The following is a 19,121-nucleotide window of genomic DNA, read 5'->3' on the forward strand; positions in this document are numbered from 1 at the left end:
CTCCGATGACGTCATCAACGACGATGACAATGACGATGCGGATGCCGGTGACGTCATCAGTGACGTCACTGATGCCGTCATTCGTGATGATGACGATGACGATGCGGATGCCGGTGACGTCATCAGTGACGTCACTGATGACGTCATCAGCGATGATGACGATGACGATACGGATGCCGGGCAGTGAGGTAATCAGTGACGCCACTGATGACGTCATCAGTGATGATGACGATGACGATGCGGATGCCGGTGACGTCATCAGTGACGATGACGTCATCTGGGAGGTCACGTGACCCTGGGGGTGGTCACATGACCTCGGGGGGGGGGGCGTGTCACGTGACTTCAGGGGGGTCACGTGCTCGGGGTCACGTGACCTTGGGGGTCACGTAACCCTGGGACGGTCACGTGACCTCTGGGGGTCACACCTTGGGGGTCACGTGACCTTGCGGTGACCTTGGGGTCGCGTGACCTGGGGATCGCCTTGGGGGTCGCGTGACCTTGGGGTGACCTTGGTTACGCCGACGGCGACGCCGACGCCGTTCATACCGGGAACGGGTCCCTAAGAGCTGCGCTCTAAAGAAGTGACAGCCGTTTACAACTCCCTGTAACGCCGAATTGGAGCGCAGCTCTTAGGAGGAGGAGGGAAGGGTCCTGAGGGGAGGGTAGACGCGCCCTCCTCCGCCCCTTATTCTTTAATATGCTCCGGGGGGGTCACCTGACCTCGGGGGGAGGGGGCGTCACGTGACTTCGGGGGAGGGTGTCATGTGACTTCGGGGAGGGGGGCCACGTGACCTCGGTGTGGGGGTCACGTGACCTCGGGGGTCACGTGACCTTGGGGGGGTCACGTGAGGGTCACCTTGGGGTCACGTGGCCTTGAGGTGACCTTGGGGTCACCTGAACTTGGGGGTCACGTGACCTCGGGGTGACCCCCCCAGGTTACGTGGGGTTACCTTGGGGGGTCACGTGACCTCGGCGGGTCAAGTGACCTTGAGGGGGGTCACGTGATCTTGGGGTGACCTTGGTTACGCCGACGGCGACGGCGACGCCAACGGCGACGCCGCTCAAGCCGGAAACGGGCGCCTTAGAGCTACGCTCTAAAAAAATACCTTGACTGGGAGTACATGACGCATTAAAATACAGTATGACCAGAAACTTGAACAACCTCTAATATATAAAAACAATTATCCTCAACTCGCTGCCTATGACTCCTCAAGTGTGGTAATACACTTCATTGACATACGCAGCAGTCACGTGATAGATATTCAGCCACATACTACGCAAGAAGACTACAAAATAGTTATAATATATTGCGGCATAGAATCCTAATCTCTTCACCGCTGACGATGTGCACATAGTCCCGAAGGGTAAGGCGCCGCTCAAAATGTCTGTCGCACACCCCTGATGTCTCGGCGAGGCATTTATTATCTCGATTACGATTTTTTTTCCCACTGGAGTCTGCGCGACTCCTCCTTTGGCGCACAAAACAGCGACTGCATATGATTGCTGGTGCTTCGGCTGCTCTTGTTGAGCGTGTAGCCCGACTTGAGTGCCGGCGTTAAGCAGTGGGTGCGTCCATCCTTTTCCTCGCATTTCTGACCAAGACGGCGTCGGAACGGGGAACACTCCTTATCACTACACCACAAAGAAAAGTGCTACGTTCGGGAGGAGCGTCACGCCTCAGCTTCGTCGTCTTCTTCGCGTATCTGCCATCTGCCATGAATTCTCCTAGGGCATAGAAGTCCAGGCCACTCGCGGCATCTACGTTGACCGTCTTTACGCGGCCCATTGTAAGCGGCCGCCGCTCTTGCCACTACATCCTCTATACTCGTTTTCATCTCAAGAATCAAAGTAAAAAAAGTACGGCTTCTCGCGGATCATTACTAATTTCCCTCTTTAGGCGGCGAATTGAGATATACGCAGAAGCATTTTAGATTACATATATGTTACCTTATCGAGACGTACACGTTTCAATCACCAGAAGTATATTTTCTGCCTCCGAAAACCAAATCTTGTAAGAACTACTTCGTGCGGCGCATGAACATTGAGCAAATCTTCCTTTTTTCTTGAGGAGAAAACGGGTATAGAATACTGTACTCCAAAGGCCACGCCCGGTGCGCGCGCCGCTGGCCACTCGATTGTGTCTTTTTATCTATCTTTTCTCCATTTATACACGCATGCGCGTATAAATAAAGAACACGACGAAGGCGACGTTGAGAGGACGACACACAGGGTGACGGCGGTGCCTGAATCTGAGCCCCAGGCCTCGGTTCTTCGGAGGCGGCAGCTTCTGCTTTGACTGGGCTACTTCCTTGAAATCTGATGCTTCGACCGCAGTGAACCCCAGTGAGCAACAGTGCCATCATGTTCGTGGGGCTTCTTCATGCACCGATCGAACGGCGTGCCAGATCCTCCAGCTCGCTTCTGACACGCCCAACCCGGCTCCACGAAATCTGCAGGTCTACAAATCAGACGGCCATCCTCCCCATTACCAACAATCCATGTCGTATTCATTATGCATGCATATACTTATCACAATTTTATGTACACTAGACGCGGCACCGGGTCCTCCATGGTACAAGCCTTTCCGCGGTGCTGCGAGCCAAATAAACAGCCTGAAGACAAAATGCTTTGCTAACCAACGGCTTGTAGCGCCTTAAAAAAAGAACAATAGTGTTTCCTCGTTTATAGAATACGAATTCTGAAACTACACCATACTAATGACGCACATCAGTGAAATAACATACGCACGTTGCACGCACCACCTGCATCGACGCACCTTGGGCTATACCTTTGAAACAAGAAGGGGCTTTAGGTGGAATCGGAGACGACATCGCTGCGGCCACCGAGGCCGCCGCGAACGTGCACGTGCACATGCGCGTGGACTGTCGCGGGCCTCCCTTCTGTCGGGGCTGAATTCGGCGCTGTAGGCGTTCTGTCTAATGCAACGGAGCAATGTGTCATAAACTAAATGCGATGAGGCACATCCGAGGTCTCTTTTTAAGGCTGTGCGCAACCCTAGTACGAGAATGGGTAGAGACGTAGATCGCTTATCTGGCGTGGCGTGGGCCATGAAGGAAGCTAATCAAGCCGCGCCAAAAGTTAATTGCAGTGGTTGTCATTAGACAGTTTTAGGTAATCGTTTTTGCACGTCTGATAAGGTACGATGAGTCATCCGGTACTTATTTGGCATATGCGAGTCTTCTGTGGTAGCAAATGTGCAGTTCGTACCCGAGGACCGTCGTACCGCATCGGAGGTGCAAAAACGGTTCTGTAAAACTTTGTATTATATTTGTGCTTTTGACTATTAACCAGTAGTCAATGTACATTGTCTTAACAAATTACTCACTGTAAATGTGGCGCAATCCCACGGATCTTTTTTCTGTGCGCGATTTGTTAAGTTCGTGATGACCGACACACAAAAACGAGCGCCGTGATTAGGCACTTTTAGCGCTAATTGATTGGCTTAGACGATCCGCAACGACGGCTGCCGTTAAAGTGAAAGTAAAACGGAGCATTCGTCTATGCCTCCCCCACTTCTCCCCCCCCCCCCCCCCCACACACACACACAAAAAGAAAACTGAGGGAGACGAGGAGACGAGATGCGCGCTGGTTTGGGGTGATAAGTGTGCAAGTCTGAAGCTCTCTGCGTTTTGCCTTGATTGCACTCGTCAAACGCGTTCAAATGCGAGAGTCGAACGACGGACGCCGGCGTTCTGTGTTTTATCGCGTTCGACCAGTGGAGACAAAAGAGCTAGCCATAGATGTACCCCTTAATGACTCCAACCAGTGGTGGGCGTTCTGACGTCCCCCGCGCTTTCTCAACTTTTCCTCTCTCTTAAGCCTCTCTTGTACACAGACGTCATGCGGGCAGCAAACGAGGCGTAGCACAGCGGACACCGATACTGATTGGTCGCAGATATCGAGCTTCTGCTCGCCGGCCGTTGGAAGTCTCACGTTCTGCGCTACGATACGTTCGCTGCGCTCCACGTCGGATTATAACAGAACCTTTAGTTTCTCGGCGCATAACACTTTGACGTTCTTTTGGATGTGCACGTGCATGCAAAGCGCGACAATACGCAGTGAGAACATCCTGGGCCGGTTTGCTCCTCTTGCGACCGCGGCCGCGGCTGCGGCCAAGAGGGATTTTTATGTCACGTGACCAGCTCCATGGGGACAAGAAAATGCCTAGAGTCCCTTCCTAATGGCGGAAAAATCCCTATCGCTTGAAGCACAAAATCCTAATTTCGCTCTCAGAAACTGACTGCAGGGACTTTCAACTGGAGTTCCTGCAGTCAATTTCAGCGGGCGAAATTAGGCTTTTGTGCTTGAAGCGATACGGATTTCTCCACCACTAGGCAGGGACGCTGGGTACTTCCATGTCCCCATGGAGCTGGTTGTGTTACAGAAAAATCCCTCTTGGCCGCAGCTGCGGCCGCGTCCGTTAGATGAGCAAACCGGCCGTGGAAGTCGGGTGTCTGAAAGCGATGTCCCGTTGTTCTCATCCTGTGAGTGACTACGGGAGGTGTTGATCGACGTCGTGTGCTTGCCTAGTGCACAGTAAGAAGGCGGAGCCCCAAAGTCATTTAGGCGCGATGTAGCGAAGAAGCCGCACATACTAGGGCGTAATATTTGCAGTGGTAGAAGAGGGGAGGCCAGGCCCAGTTGTAGCCGAGGCTGGCCGCGAACAGCACGACGGACGGGCGGGCCGGTCCCTGCAGGCCCCCACCGTCGCGAAAGGCCAGGAACGCCGCGTAGCCCATGGTCGAGTTGAAGACGGTCCACAAAACCACCTGGCCCACGGCGCTCGGAAAGGACAACGGCAACGGCCGGGCCACGCGGCATCTCTGGTCAAAAGGAAACGAAAAGAATCCAGCTTCGACAAATCCCATCTGGAGGACAATGCCAGCGCCATCGCCCCCCTTCCCTCCTCTTTCCGCTCCAGATGATATCATTAGTGGATTCCCGCAGCATCGCCTACCTCGCGTCTGCATCGTCGGCGGCACGTCTTGCTGCATCCCACAACGAGCGCGAAGTTAGCACGAGGCAACGCCAAGACGGACACGTCTGTCGCCTGGCGGCGGCTCTCGTCGTGATCCAGCGTGTTTGCCGTTTGGGGCGTGTCGGAGTTCCAATAAATAAAACCCCTTCATGTTTCAAAAGTAGCGGAAAGTTTGCCGGTCTACGAGTCACGTGCAATCTGCTGCCCTTGGGAAGATCATGCCGGCACAGCGCAGCACTGAGCTAGATTTCAGACGCCATGTTCTTCCCAGAAGTGGCGCGCGGCACGAGTCTCGAGCATTTGCACAACAATGAATGGCGCCACTTTTCCCAAGATAGAAGGACTTTACCAATAATGATGACGGCGTCGACAGTGTTTGAAATTGCCGGAGCAGAATTTGAGATGTCGGGCCATGAGCTTACGCGAAAGACATTTGTATTGTTTCCTGTGGTTGCAAGGCTCCGAAAAGTATCTTGTAGCGCAAGCGATAACGAGAGTTAGCGCGATTGACGAGCTCGCTGAGATCTGCAGAGGGGCTTAAGGATATGGTCTGTGGCTCTATCATTGTTTAATTTGGAGCGGAAAGAAATTTCCAATTGTCAGCCCGCGCGCGTTGTCGCCGCGCGGGAAGTCAACCTCCACCTGCACATGTTGCACCCTAACAACTTTATTGCTGCAACGGAGGCTCTGGCGAAAGACCCGTTCCCTGGAGGGTGGAGACTCGGGATAGGACTCCTCCCTAACCAAGGGGAAAACCAAATATCACTACGGCGATTGGTTGGTGGCTCATGGTTGTCATTGACTCGTCGACCCACAAGTGCGGCGCATATTGTGTCTTGTCGCGGAGGAGGGCTGGTTGATGGGCTCCGGGGACCTGTTTCCCCGTCGGTCCTTCTTGGGTTGTTTCTCTTGGTGTCGCCCAGACATATTTTTTCAAGTTCCCTGTGGTGTTCTACACTAAATTCGCACTTGATCTCAGGATCTGATGCATTTATGTTGGATTGGATTCTCACTTTAGCATGCGTGCTATACCTATGTGGTGCGTGCAAAGGGGGAACATTTATTTCACAGTTTTTAGAGCGCAGCTCTTAGGGGCCCGTTTCCGGCTTGAGCGGCGTCGGCGTCGGCGTCGCCGTCGGCGTAACCAAGGTCATCTCAAAGTCACGGGACCCCCAAGGTCACCCCAAGGTCACGTGACCCCCCAAGGTCACGTGACCCCTCCTAAGGTCACCTCAAGGTCACGTGACCCCCAAGGTGACCCCACGTGACCCCCTGAAGGTCACGTGACCCCAAGGTCACCCCAAGGTCACGTGACCCCGAGGTCACGTGGCCCCCTCCCCAAGGGGCTCTCACAGGAAAAGCCAAGCATGTTGTAAACATCTTAAATACAAAAGCGCACAGGACAAGGAAAGAACTAAGATATGCACAGGACAAGCCGACTGGACAGGAAAGCAGAAGCCGTTCCTGACTTAATCTCAGCAACTAAAGATTACCCACGAACTACCAAATAACAGCACCTTTCAATTGCTAGATCTTCAGCTGTCCTTTGAAGAAAACTATGCATGTTGAACCTACAAACCGCGGTTGAAAAAATCAATTCTTTCATTTGAATCGGCGCATTATAAAATATTCGAGAGATGAATTGTAAAAAGCTGCTTCATAGTAGCCTCGCAAAGTTCGTGCAAGCACACAGCCAAGCACAGATTTGAGGCACAAGTCTAAAAACTACATAAATCTAGATATACCAGTTTCATATTTTTTACGTTGCAGAGAGCTTCACTTCTCATAATGAAAGAAGAAAAAGAATTATTAAGACACGCCGACCGGCAGTGAAACCCAAGTGAAACCCTACCAGCACAAAAATCTCTCACAACTTGAAACGAATAGCCTCTAAACATGACATTCAGTTAGTGACATCCGTCCCTGGTAAACTTTGAAAGAAACGGCGCCTGAAGATCAACTCCCAACATGAACGGCAAGAACCATTTTGAGTCCAGCACGCACATAAATATGTCAACTAGAACGTAAACATTGTGTAGAAACTTTTGTTCACATGTTGGAGAGTTTACCCAGTGTTGTCATCGTTGGGTGTAAAAAATCCGCTATAAAGCGATAAGAAATGCGCCAGATTCCGCTAAATTCTAAAACATATTCTCTAAATTTTCCGCGCCAACCCAATCTATTCAAACAAAAACAGTGAAATTCGGCATTATATAAACTTTTATCATTCTTAAAAGCTCCCCAAAAGTGAGAGAGCTGAAATTACGTATCGAAGAGTCTTCTAAAAACGGTAACTAGAATACTAGAGGCTCCAGTGCTGCGGTTGTTGTCAACCTCACCACAGATGAGAATAAAAGTTTTGAATGTTCACACTAATTCAAACAAAAAGAACTCGCAGGTCACAAAAAGAGAAATAGGTGATGTCTTCCTCACCGCTTTATAATGTTCCCGTTGTTATTAGGGATGTAGTTAAAAAAAAGGAAAAGTGTCAATAGTGTGTAAGATTTTTTTACTTTCCTTAAATAATAATAATATAATAATAATAAGTTTATTTCGACATGCATATGTCTGGGAGGCTGCGGCAAAAGAAGACACGAAGTCCTCTGACGTGGCCACCAGCCCCCATTACAGCACTCGGCACGTACTTCTAAGGATACCAAAAACAAAATGAACATCAATTACTTAATTCACATCAAAAAAATGTTTACGGATGAAAACATTTCAAGAGTCACAAAGTTTAGTGAAAAATAACAAACACTGTTACATAACATTAAAAACGAGCGTGTGTTTATTCTTTCCGACTGTTACATATAATATAATTGATCACATTTGCACATTTGAACTAATGGCACAAGTGGCAGGTGCATATTATTCGATTGAAAGAAAATATAATTTGATCATTTTCCTAAACATCTGGAGATTGCTACAGTTGTGTACCATTTGAACTATATTTGCATGAGTATTTAGTAAGTCAGCGATATGATAATGAAGTGTATGAATTCCATAGTTTGTTCTGACACTTTGTTTGATGTAAAAGGTGTGTCTAAGAGTGTAATCGGCAGGCTTATGAAGTTTTTTTTATTTATTTATTTCACAATACTGCAGGCCCCGTTGGGGCCCAGGCAGGAGTGGGGGGAAAAGAAAGGGGAAGGGATGGCAGAGTCGCAAACACACACGTTCTTCAACACAACACTGATACTAAATAGCATATATCATCGCAATTTCGAAAAAAATACATCAGGGGTAGGGCTATCAACAGTGTCTTTTTCTAAGCAATTCCATTCTATTATGGTCCTTGGGAAAAACGAATTTTTAAAAATGTTGTTTGCGCTTTGGTATGGCTCTAAAAGACTTCCATGATTAAAGCGTGTATTTCGGCGTGTGACGTGCTTTATGTAAGGTGATGAATCTAAATTAAAGTAATTATTCTTCATTAGGTACAAAAACTTCAATCTGAAATTTTTCCGGCGCGATCTCAAAGACTCCAATTCAAGTGATTTTACCATTTCTGATGGGCTGTCTAAGCGGCGGTACCTATTGCATATGAATCGCGCAGCTAGCCTTTGAACTTTCTCTAATTCGTCTATGGCTTTTTGTGTACACGGGTCCCAGACTACGCACGCGTATTCTAAAACTGGCCTGACCAAAGTCTTATAGGCACAGAGCTTGACACTGGAGGGTGCCAGCGGAAGTCTGCGCCTTAGGGACCACAACGCTCTTCTCGCAGCAGCACAAACATTGGCAACATGTGCATTCCAGTTCAAACTACTCGTAATTGTTACCCCAAGGTACTTAACTTCAGAGGCTTCTTTAACTTGAGTGCCATTAATTGTATAGGGAAAGTCCAGTACAGTTTTTTTATTTGTAACCCTTAGTAATGTACATTTATCCAAGTTCAACGGCATTTGCCACTGTTCACACCACGCATAGACATTCTGAAGATTATTTTCGAGAGCTAGCTGGTCATTATGGGTTTCTACTTCTTTGTACAATATGCAGTCGTCTGCAAACAACCGAACCCGAACTCTGTCATCTATGCTGTCAACTATGTCGTTTATGTAGATAAGGAACAATAACGGTCCCAGAACCGACCCCTGCGGAACACCTGATGAAACAGATAACTGACTTGAAGATTGCTTGTCTATTTCGATAAACTGGGAGCGGTTTGAAAGGTACGACTGAACGAATTGGACTAGGTCGTTTTTAATTCCGATTGCGTATAGCTTCTGCACTAGTTTATGATGTGGTACTTTATCGAAAGCCTTCGCGAAGTCTAAAAAGATGGCATCGACTTCTTTTCTTTTATTTAGAGCAAGGGCAAAATCATGCAGAGTTGTTACTAACTGTGTCACTGTTGATAGCCCTCGACGGAAGCCATGCTGAGCACTGGTAAGGAGGTTATTTTCTTCCAGGTAATCAGTAATGTGCCTGCACACTATGTGCTCCAGTGTTTTACAACAAACAGAAGTAAGGGATATAGGGCGATAATTAAAAACGCACTGAGGATCACCACTTTTTAAAATTGGCACAACACGAGCGCGACGCCAGTCAAAAGGAATCTCTTTTTGTTTTAGTGAGTTATTAAAAATGACGAACAAATAATGCGACAGCCATTCAGCATAGCGTCGAAGGAATTCGTTAGGCACATTGTCCGGCCCACACGCTTTTTTAACATTTAGCCGAAGCAAAAGATCAAAGATTCCTTCCCGGCTTACGACAAGGTCCCGCATGGCCGACGACATATCACAGATGCTCTCCGGCTGTGCTGCCGAACGGGGGCTGAATACGGACTGAAAGTACCTATTGAATTCGTTTGCCATGTCGGTTTTATCAGTGACAAGAATCCCACTAACATTTAAACACTCAACACACTTTTTTGTTCCTGATAAGAAGTTCCAAAATTTAGCGGGCGCTTCCTTTAGAACACTGATAAGAGACTGCGAGAAGAAAAACTCCTTGGAAGTTGAAATCTTTTCTTTCAATTCTTCTTTTATCTGAGAAATTTCAGATGTCCCATACTTGTGAGTTCGCTTTTTACGTTGCAATTTACGTTACAATTTAGGCGTTGAAGAAAGAGGTCTCATCCCGCTTTATCTCGTCAAAGACAATGTTCGCTAATTTAATAGAAAAAACATGTCCGATGGGTAATAGCTTGTATTTTCCAATGTGGGCGATGTATGCTGAATATAACCTAAATTATCTATGAACCTAACGGCCTTCTTTTGTAAAAGAAAACTTTTTCAATGTTTGTTTTTGTCGTGGTGCCCCAAACTAAAAGACAATACTGTAGGCGGGAGTACACAAGAGTATAGTAAAGCTGCAGTTTAAGCCAGTTTGGTAACAAGTTTCTGACTTTATTCAGTTTACCAATTGAACGTGATATATCACATCTAAGTTTATTTACATGGTTCGTCCAACTTAAAAACTCCTCAAACCAAACCCCAAGGAACTTATGAGCCGAAGTGCTTTCTATTGTAGAGTTTAAAAATGTAACATTCAACTTACGCTGAACAAGTTTATTTTTGGACCTGAATATAACATATTTTGTCTTCGCTGTGTTTAACTCTAGTTGGTTAGACCGCAACCACTGAGATAGCTCATTAAGCCAGCAATTTGCACACTGTTCAATTTCATCGAGATTTGACCCGGAAAAGAAAACGTTGGTGTCGTCCGCGTACTGGATAATATCGGGGGTTCGCGGTATATTAACTATGTCATTTATATATGCCAAAAATAACAAAGGTCCGAGGATTGAACCCTGAGGAACGCCGTACTGTATCAGGGAAGTTTGTGATGTAAAACCGTTTAAGGATGTGAATTGTCTTCGAGCTGATAAGTAATTCTTGATAAGTTCGAGAAGTAATCCCCTTATACCATATCGTTGTAGTTTTCCAAGAAGAATATCATGCTTTATAGAGTCAAAAGCTTTCCGAAAATCTAGGAATATACCGAGTGTGTAAAGTCAATTTTCTATGTTACTTTTTATTTTGTTTTTTATGCATAGCAAAGCTGTTTCTGGAGATTTCCCTTTCTGAAACTCATATTGACAAGAAGTTATAATATTATTGCATAGAAAATATTTAGAAAACCTAGTATTTATTACCTTTTCTGCAATTTTTGAAAATAATGGAAGCACTGATATGGGCCTGTAGTTGTTGAGGTTAGTTAATGTACCGCCTTTGTGTATAATACAATTTCTAGCTAATTTCATTTTATTAGGAAATATACCAGTTTCAAGAATTATATTGCATATATGAGCTAGAGGAGAACAAATCCAGTCTTTTACTGCTTTGATGGGGGCTACCTTCAAATCATCATATCCAGAGGCGCTGCTGCACTTCAACGAGACAATTATATCATTAAAGCTGCGGTTCCACGGCAGCCATCCTGAACAAGGTGTTAGTTCAACCAATAGATGGCGACAGGCACCCGTGGGGTGTAGGGTGCCTACATGTCTGTCTGTCTCAGGGTGAAGACATCCATTGTTGCCCTGAATCTGCCAGCGCGTGTCGCTCTCGCGCACTCGGTGCGCAACTTGGGCGGTAAAATGGCGCCTATGTAATAGCCAAAGCTACGCGCTCGAGCTGAGTGACACCGGATTGCGCGCACTTCAAAATGCACAAACAAAACAAATGGGCGGAAAAATGGCTGAGATGTCACCACTCAAGCAAAAGCGCGCGTGGGTATGAAGGCACTCTAGTGGGGTGGCCGAAACATTGACATTGGTTCACAGTGGGATGGCTCGAGCACCATCACGTTCCCCTCGTGGCCTTGCTCGCGCCGCTGCCAGCTGTGCTCAGCTAGCTCAAGTAGCGTGGCCCAGCAAACGGATGTATGCGAGAATGTCAGGCTGGGTATAAATTGTTCTCTGATATTAGCGGCGAGATGTTTTGGTGGCGCCCTCCTATGGTTCCCCCTTGTGACGTCATTACCTTGCGAACAACAAGTTCGATGGTGTTTGTAAATAGCATGGTGGATGCTTGAAATCATTGCGCTCCCAAAGCAACACTGCCAACACCGTCGAAATTAAAGTTTTTTCATTCCTCTTATTTCCGTCGATGGTATACCCTTTCCGACGTCATAGTCAGCTTTTGGGCCAATCGTGGAAGGCCACCACAGCGACGCTTTCGGTCGCGCACGTCGCCAATAGGGAGATGCGGTTCGGCGGTTGTCACGGGCTTCCGCAATAAATCTTACCAAGAAGGAATCAAATGTTGATTGACGTGTTAATATTCTATCAATGAAAATTTCTTCTGCAGGAATGCACGCTCGGTAGACTCAATCTTCCAAGACACCAGTGGAAGCGGACGTCAAGTAAACTGCTTCGCGATTTACGGTACTGACCTCACCATTATAATGACGACTGAAATAACGTCACGAAATATTGTGTTTCACGGGGTCCGGAAGAAAGATTGTTACATTATAGTTCCCGGAAAACAAACGCCGTTGCAATAATTTCGGAAGTACCGACACACATAATGTTGTAAGTACAGCTTAGGAGGAATATGATGAAAACCATCAGAAGAAATAGGAAGACGCTTATTTGCAATGATGACGATACGAATGAACGGCGTTTAGCGACGGCAAGCTATGAGCGTTCGGGAATTTATAATTTCACGTGATTGCTAACTATGGACATGCGTTTTTGTCGGGAGATGATGTTGCGGTGACGACCTGATATCGGACGACTCGTGGCAGACGAACAAGCAAGTTTCTTTTTAGCGAATGGTAAGTGTCTAGTGTCAAGCACAACACGTGGCTACCGACGTTGTCGACGTTAGGAACACTTACCGCTTTCGACAAAAGTCCTGGCACCTAGGCTAACTTTCTGGAAAGACTCAAAGTCTTCCTTGAGTCCAACAATCTACTTTTCAATCGGTGGGTGGCGAAACGTATCCGCATCTGCGGAGTCACGGGCGATGCGTACTCTAAGTGGCTGGAAGCTTACACGATGCCTGCCACGACGTCCAAACACGTCATTGACGTTCTACGGTCTCTTTTACCTAGTTTAGCCCTACCGAAAATACTTTTCTCTGATAACGCGCCAAATCTTGCTTCAAACAAAATAAACAAGTTTGTGAAGAAAAAACAACCGGCATCAGGCATCACATTAGTGCACCATACCATCCTGCAACTAATGGGCATGCAGAACAGATGGTGTGCGAAACAAAAACAAAAAAAAGCCCTTTTGAAGCTTACGGAAGAAGCAGTTCAGTGAAGAATCGCCAGGTTGTTCCAGCAGCACGCGACGGCCTCATCTTACACGGTAAAAACACCCGCCGCAGCAATATTCGGCGGACGAAGAGCCAAACCCCTCGATCTCATGATACTATGGCTTCCAAACGAAGATAGAGACATTCCCAGATCGGGAGTAATTGCAGTTTTTTCGGTCGGACAACTCGTCTACGTAAGGAATTTCAGCGGAAGTCGGGCCTTCCATGTAAAACTTGAGTAGAAAAGGCTCTATTCTATGTTGGTTGACCAGAAGGTGTCATCTCTCTGAATACGTTGGATATCAATGCTCTTGAGTGTAAATATAACTAAATCACAAAACTCTCTTTGTGTATTGTGTAACTGCCCTTGTATCTGATAGTAGAAGCTATGGTGGTGATATAGGACCTTTCACACCAGGCTCCTTTTTCTTATTTTTCGCCTCATACTCCTTTGCGGTTTAAGAATCTTTTGGAACGGGGAAACTTTACGTCAACGAGGCATTTTGTTCCAAGTAGTCAATCAGGGAATCCTGCTAGAAATCCGTCCCTCCTATTAACGAATAAGCCGCACTTCTGCACAGTGCAGTTTTTCTGTTCCACGTACAGTTGTAAAGCAGCATCCTCATTGATTTTACGGGTGAAGAAAGTCTTTGGGTACACGATACTTGAAACAAGTCTGGCACTGTACTTTGTGGTTCGACACCCACTAATGTCGTCGTCCTTATAGAGGCTCATCATTTAATCATTACCTCATCACCTCATATTGATCTTCATCAAAATTAAGCACAATAGGCTACCGCCATATTACAATCCAAGAATTGAAAAATTGAGTCGTTCAGTCCTTCAACAAGTTTATTATTTATATGATGTTATTACTTTACATTACCTCGAGACGATCGACGTCCATCGTCGATCTTCAAATAGTGATACCTGTATATAAATGAGACGCACAAGGGGGGGGGGGGGGGGGGCGGGGGGGGGTCGGTGGCCGAGTGCATGGTCTAGCGCACACCAACTCGGAGCACTTGGAGCGAAAGCTCGCACTGCAGAAGCCACCTCGCCCCTGCCCGTTTCGATCTGGAAGAGCATCGTACCGGCGTGCGGTCGTGTATCACTACTGCGTGGTGCACGTTAAAGACCCCAGGTTTGCGGTTGTACCGCACTGGCTAAATTACTCATCTACAGCTGAGAGTCAGACGCCCACTAAGGCGGACTAACTTTCGGCTGTATAAACATACACACAACAATTTGCAATTAGACGCATAATAACAAAGAGCACAACGTGCCGCCACTTTTCTTTGGATGCTTTTTTTTAAACCAGCGCAAGCTCGCGCGTTCTCTCTTTTCAGACGGCTAGAACGGTCGCACATAAAACCCGCGTTTCTCCTACCCGGCCACTTCCTCCTCTCATTATGTGTAGTTGGTTATAACTAAATAAGCTATAATAATGGTGTATTATTCATATTTACATTCAGTTTCAGTCATGGAAAAGGAGTTTCGCGGGAACTAGAGCAAATAAATTAGCTGCGCTTAGAGTCTCGGCACTCTCTTCCCCGACAGTGTTGTGAACGCCGCCATTCTGGTGCTTGTGCAGAGCAGGCGCAACTGCTAATCGTCGTGATTCAAAAGTGCGACATCCTCAGCATTAGATTCGGTGTTAGGAAGCTCATGTAATGGTGCTTTGCTTAGTCACACACTGCTTAAAGTGGAGGACGGAAAAGCGTTTCTTGTGATTTCAGACAAAGCTTCAAATAACTGGCAAACATGATTTTAAGCCACAATATGGCCAAGTGTCGCTACTCTGACGCGTAGCTTATTTAATGGCACTATTCATGCTCTTGTTCAAGAGGCTTGTAATACCTGGAGGGGCCATGACGTAAGCCCCGTGGATTCCACAGGCCACTACCTTTTGACACCTGCTTCTTCCTCGTTGTTCCCGCTTGTACCAGTAAATTAGCTACGGTTCAGAAGAGCGACACTTGGCCATATTGTGGCTTAAAATCATGGTTGATAGTTACCTGAAGCTTTATCTAAAATCACAGGAAACGCCTTTCCGTCCTCCACAAATGTTTAAACAACCCGCGACAGAGCATTGCAATATTGCATCAGCTTCCTAGCACCGCATCTAATGCTGAGGAGGTCGTACTTTTGGATCATGACGATCGGCAGTTGCGTTTGCTCTGAAAAAGACCCAAAATGGCAAAGCCCAAAACAATTTTGGGGAACGGAGTGCCGATACTTTAAAGCTCATTTAGTGACTCTAGGCATGAAGTGAACTCGGGTGTATTATTTTTCTCTTCGTCTTTATTGCTTATTGATTTCAATCATATCGAATAATGAACACATTATATCACGCTACGCGTGTGTACTTATTTGTCTTAGATTTATTAACCTGACCCAGTACCTAAACCATTCATTTATCGATAGTATATCTTCCAATATATTTTTTAACTGTGAAGGTAAAAAGACACGGAGATTGATGATGATACAGATGCCAACGCCGCCTTCGGAATTTTTTTGAACACTAGAAATCAACAGTTTGTCTGCCATCCGCCAGGTAGCGCAACAAAACACCCAAACAGTTTTTAATTGTTTTTAAAATTAGCTGAGCTCTACACCTATTAAAAAGCCAAAGCAAGATCATTGTGGAAATTTAATACATCGCAATGTATATCTATTCCAAACAATAAATGTTATTAGATGCCAATAAATCTGTTTGATGTCCAAAAAACCTACGCCCCAAAAACAGGTAAGTTTGAAGGGCTCCTGGAGCGTTATGACTTTGAAAATGAAAAAAAGCCATCGTCCACCTCTTGGGCAACCATTGTAGCTCTACATGTTATAAAAGATTTTATGATAGTTTAATTATTTCCTCAGCGGCATTTGAAGTACCATGACTCGAAGCACAAAAAAGTGCTACGTTTGATATAAAATATCTAAACAAGAAAATTTTACACAACATTAAATTTTTTTTGCATATTACCTATTATAAGCACTACATCTGTAGCTAATTTCATTGCCCTAGCGCTTGTCGTTAAAAACATGTTTGTGCTGAAATATGTCCATTTTAGGGCAATATTTGGAGGGATGAAAAAAACAAAGTAGTGCAAATACCAAAAAAGTGTATCGTTACATTCTGCTCCGACATCATCTTAACAAAACTGACATATTGGAACCGTGCTATCTTTAATGGATCGTTCATAAAACATGAACTAGCGGAGCAAGTGAGGGTCCGCGCCATCATATTCGCAACGCTACAAACGCGCATGAACAGTAAAGACCAACACATACATAATATCAAATGAAAGAGGATTGCATTGCCTTTCGAATGACATCAATCCCACAAAACAGCATTTAAAATGAGATGAGTAATGACCTGCCAAAAAGTGCCTAAACTGCCACAATCAGTGGGACCGTGGCCTTAATTTCTGTTTCATTGGTGGGAGTTAAAAATATAGAGTTAGCTAAGTTCATGGTTATGTACGTTTCATAGTTGCTGTAGTCCATTAATGTGGGAACACTGCCATCTGCAGTCAAAAAATGCAAGTTGAACCTCTCGGCCAGTGACGCGTGAGAATATATCTGATCATCCATTGTGAGTTCATTTGGTATGACATTAGGGACAGGGGATAGTACGTCTTTAACAGTCATTCATACTTTTTCTGGGCTGTTTTTTATAGATACAAGTTTATTTGTATAATATCTAACTTTCGCTTTTTTCAATTCTACAGTCAGTTTATTACGTTGCTTTTTGTATTCAGTTAAAATATTATGGTCTCTAGTTTTGATAAATTTATCGAACAGCTTATTTCCTGCTTTGATTCTTTTGTATAACTCTGCAGTAACCCATGGTTTCTTTGTTTTGTTGTGCTTTTTACATTGAACCCGTGGAAAAGCTGAGTCATAATATTCTCTTATTCTTTCCACGAACATATCGTACGCTTTATCAGGGTCTAGTTCGGTTAGAACATCGTTCCAGTTATCGTTCGAAATGAGTATGGTAAATTTTTCAATATATTTTTGGTTACTAGTATGGCGATAAGTCAGCTTTTCATGTGCGCTAGATTGCTTACTGCCCGAGTCTTCCAGCAGATAAAACAAAATATAGGAAAATGATCGCTTAGATCCACCGAAACTACGCCTGCTCTTGTGCCATGAGTCTCATAATTTGTTATACAAAGATCGATCAAAGTTTCAGTGTGTTCCGTTATTCTCGTAGGCATGTTCACTAAGTTTGTACAACCAAAATACTGTATTATTTCAAGAAATTCAACTTTCGGCGGTTCATGAGACCGTAAGTCTATATTAAAATCGCCTACTAGGATAATCTGAAAATTCATGGAATTAACATACTCCAGTAAGCCTGTAATGAAACTAAAAAATATACTAAAGGATCCGTTCGGTGGCTTGTATATTGCAGCAATAACCGTTCTAGAACTTTGAACGACTAATGATTCATGATTATAATCAACACCCGTGAAGTCTGGAATAATTTTATATTTCAGACCTTCGCGCAAATAAAGTTACACTCCACCTCCTTTCCGGTTTGTACGATAGATTTGTTCGCTCTTGAAATTTTTGAAGTTAATCACATCACAGTCTCCGGTAAACCACGGCTCCGTGAATGCCAAAATATGAAAGCTATGAGTTAGTGAACTTAAAAATATTTCAATCTCATCACTTTTATTTCTAATGCTTCTCGCATTTAAACGCATCTAATGCTTTTCTCATCTAATGCTTCACGCATACTCCTTACAATCCCTCTTTAACGTTCATGACTGAATGAACTTGATTAGTTTTCCTTTCTAATCAATGGCACTCGGCAAATAAATTCGAGAAATATGAGCATCCTTCATCCCCTCAACTTGGAGCCGGAATAAGCGGTCACGCGGCCTGGTGCACGTCCTATGCCGTCAGCGTTAATTATAGCCACGCGCTGGGTTTGGCAAAGTAGAAAAAGAATGCTGAGCCTCAGGCATTGTTAGAGTTAGGCTAGTTTGATAACCGCACTGGTTGGACACGAGCAACTATCCGAATGCCCGTTGAGGTATGGGTTGTTGCAAGCCGAAATCCAGTCCTCCCGCAGTTCTCGTGTCGAATCCATGAGCCGCACTCGACTGTCGTCAGGCAGGTGGCTTCGATCCCACAATTGCGTCATCAACCTTTACGAAGGAGACACTGAAGTGAATAAAGCGCTTTCATCCTCGCAATTTTACCGCGACAAAGAAGCTTCCCAGTCAGTGGCGCTCTGCGCGAGTATACTTGGGCCAGGCTAGGACCAGTACGCCTCAGTAAAGTCATTAAAATTCCAACTCGATGACGTTTGATGACCCATTTAAAAAGACAATGGTTCTTATAACTCGCGCTGCTGATTGGGGGAGGGGTCAGAGCGCTGCTCTCACGGCCGGCAAGTTGTCGTGCTTCCTCCACACGATGTAGTAGCCGGCGAGGCCTCCGAGGTTGGGCACCATGACCCAACCAAGCTCCTTCGGCATCGCCGTCTCCGTGGGCTCCATCGGGGCGCCGGCGAGGAACATCTAGCCGCGTTTTCCGGAACACGCCGTTCCAGGTTCAGTTCTGTGGACGGTCAGATGAATGAAACAGAAAGGGTTAGCATTCCATCAAACACGTCTGAGCGTAGAACACGTACACGGCTATCACGGTGCAAAGTTATCGGGGTCAGTTTGAGACGCTCATGCTTAGAATGGGGTTAAACCCAGATATGAAACGTATTGATAAACATTTCTTTTTGTCAACTGAAAGGATACCTACACAAAATTCATTGAACACCACCATGGTACCCAACAAAGTCCCATTTGAAACCATGGTTTTATTTGGTGTTGATATTAATTAAAATCCTCTTTCCTGCATTACTTTACACATGAAAGATTGCACAAAACATAATTCTT

General features: G+C 45.6%; 1 protein-coding gene across 1 annotated transcript in view; it reads right to left on the bottom strand.

Annotated features, from left to right (window-relative positions):
• LOC8024709 (translocator protein-like) overlaps positions 1–18,749 on the bottom strand; it is a 41,494-nt gene extending 22,745 nt beyond the window's left edge. Inside the window, exons 1-2 of the mRNA XM_029993548.3 lie at positions 18,615–18,749; positions 4,617–4,844 (exon numbers count right to left, since the gene is read on the bottom strand). Of these exons, the coding sequence (XP_029849408.2) occupies positions 4,617–4,844; positions 18,615–18,749 (363 nt within the window). The remainder of the gene's footprint in view (positions 1–4,616; positions 4,845–18,614) is intronic.
• Between the last annotated feature and the right edge of the window lie 372 nt (positions 18,750–19,121).

This window comes from Ixodes scapularis, unplaced genomic scaffold (genome assembly GCF_016920785.2).
Source record: "Ixodes scapularis isolate PalLabHiFi unplaced genomic scaffold, ASM1692078v2 PGA_scaffold4__175_contigs__length_147842914, whole genome shotgun sequence".
In the NCBI taxonomy this organism is placed as follows: Eukaryota; Metazoa; Arthropoda; class Arachnida; order Ixodida; family Ixodidae; genus Ixodes; species Ixodes scapularis.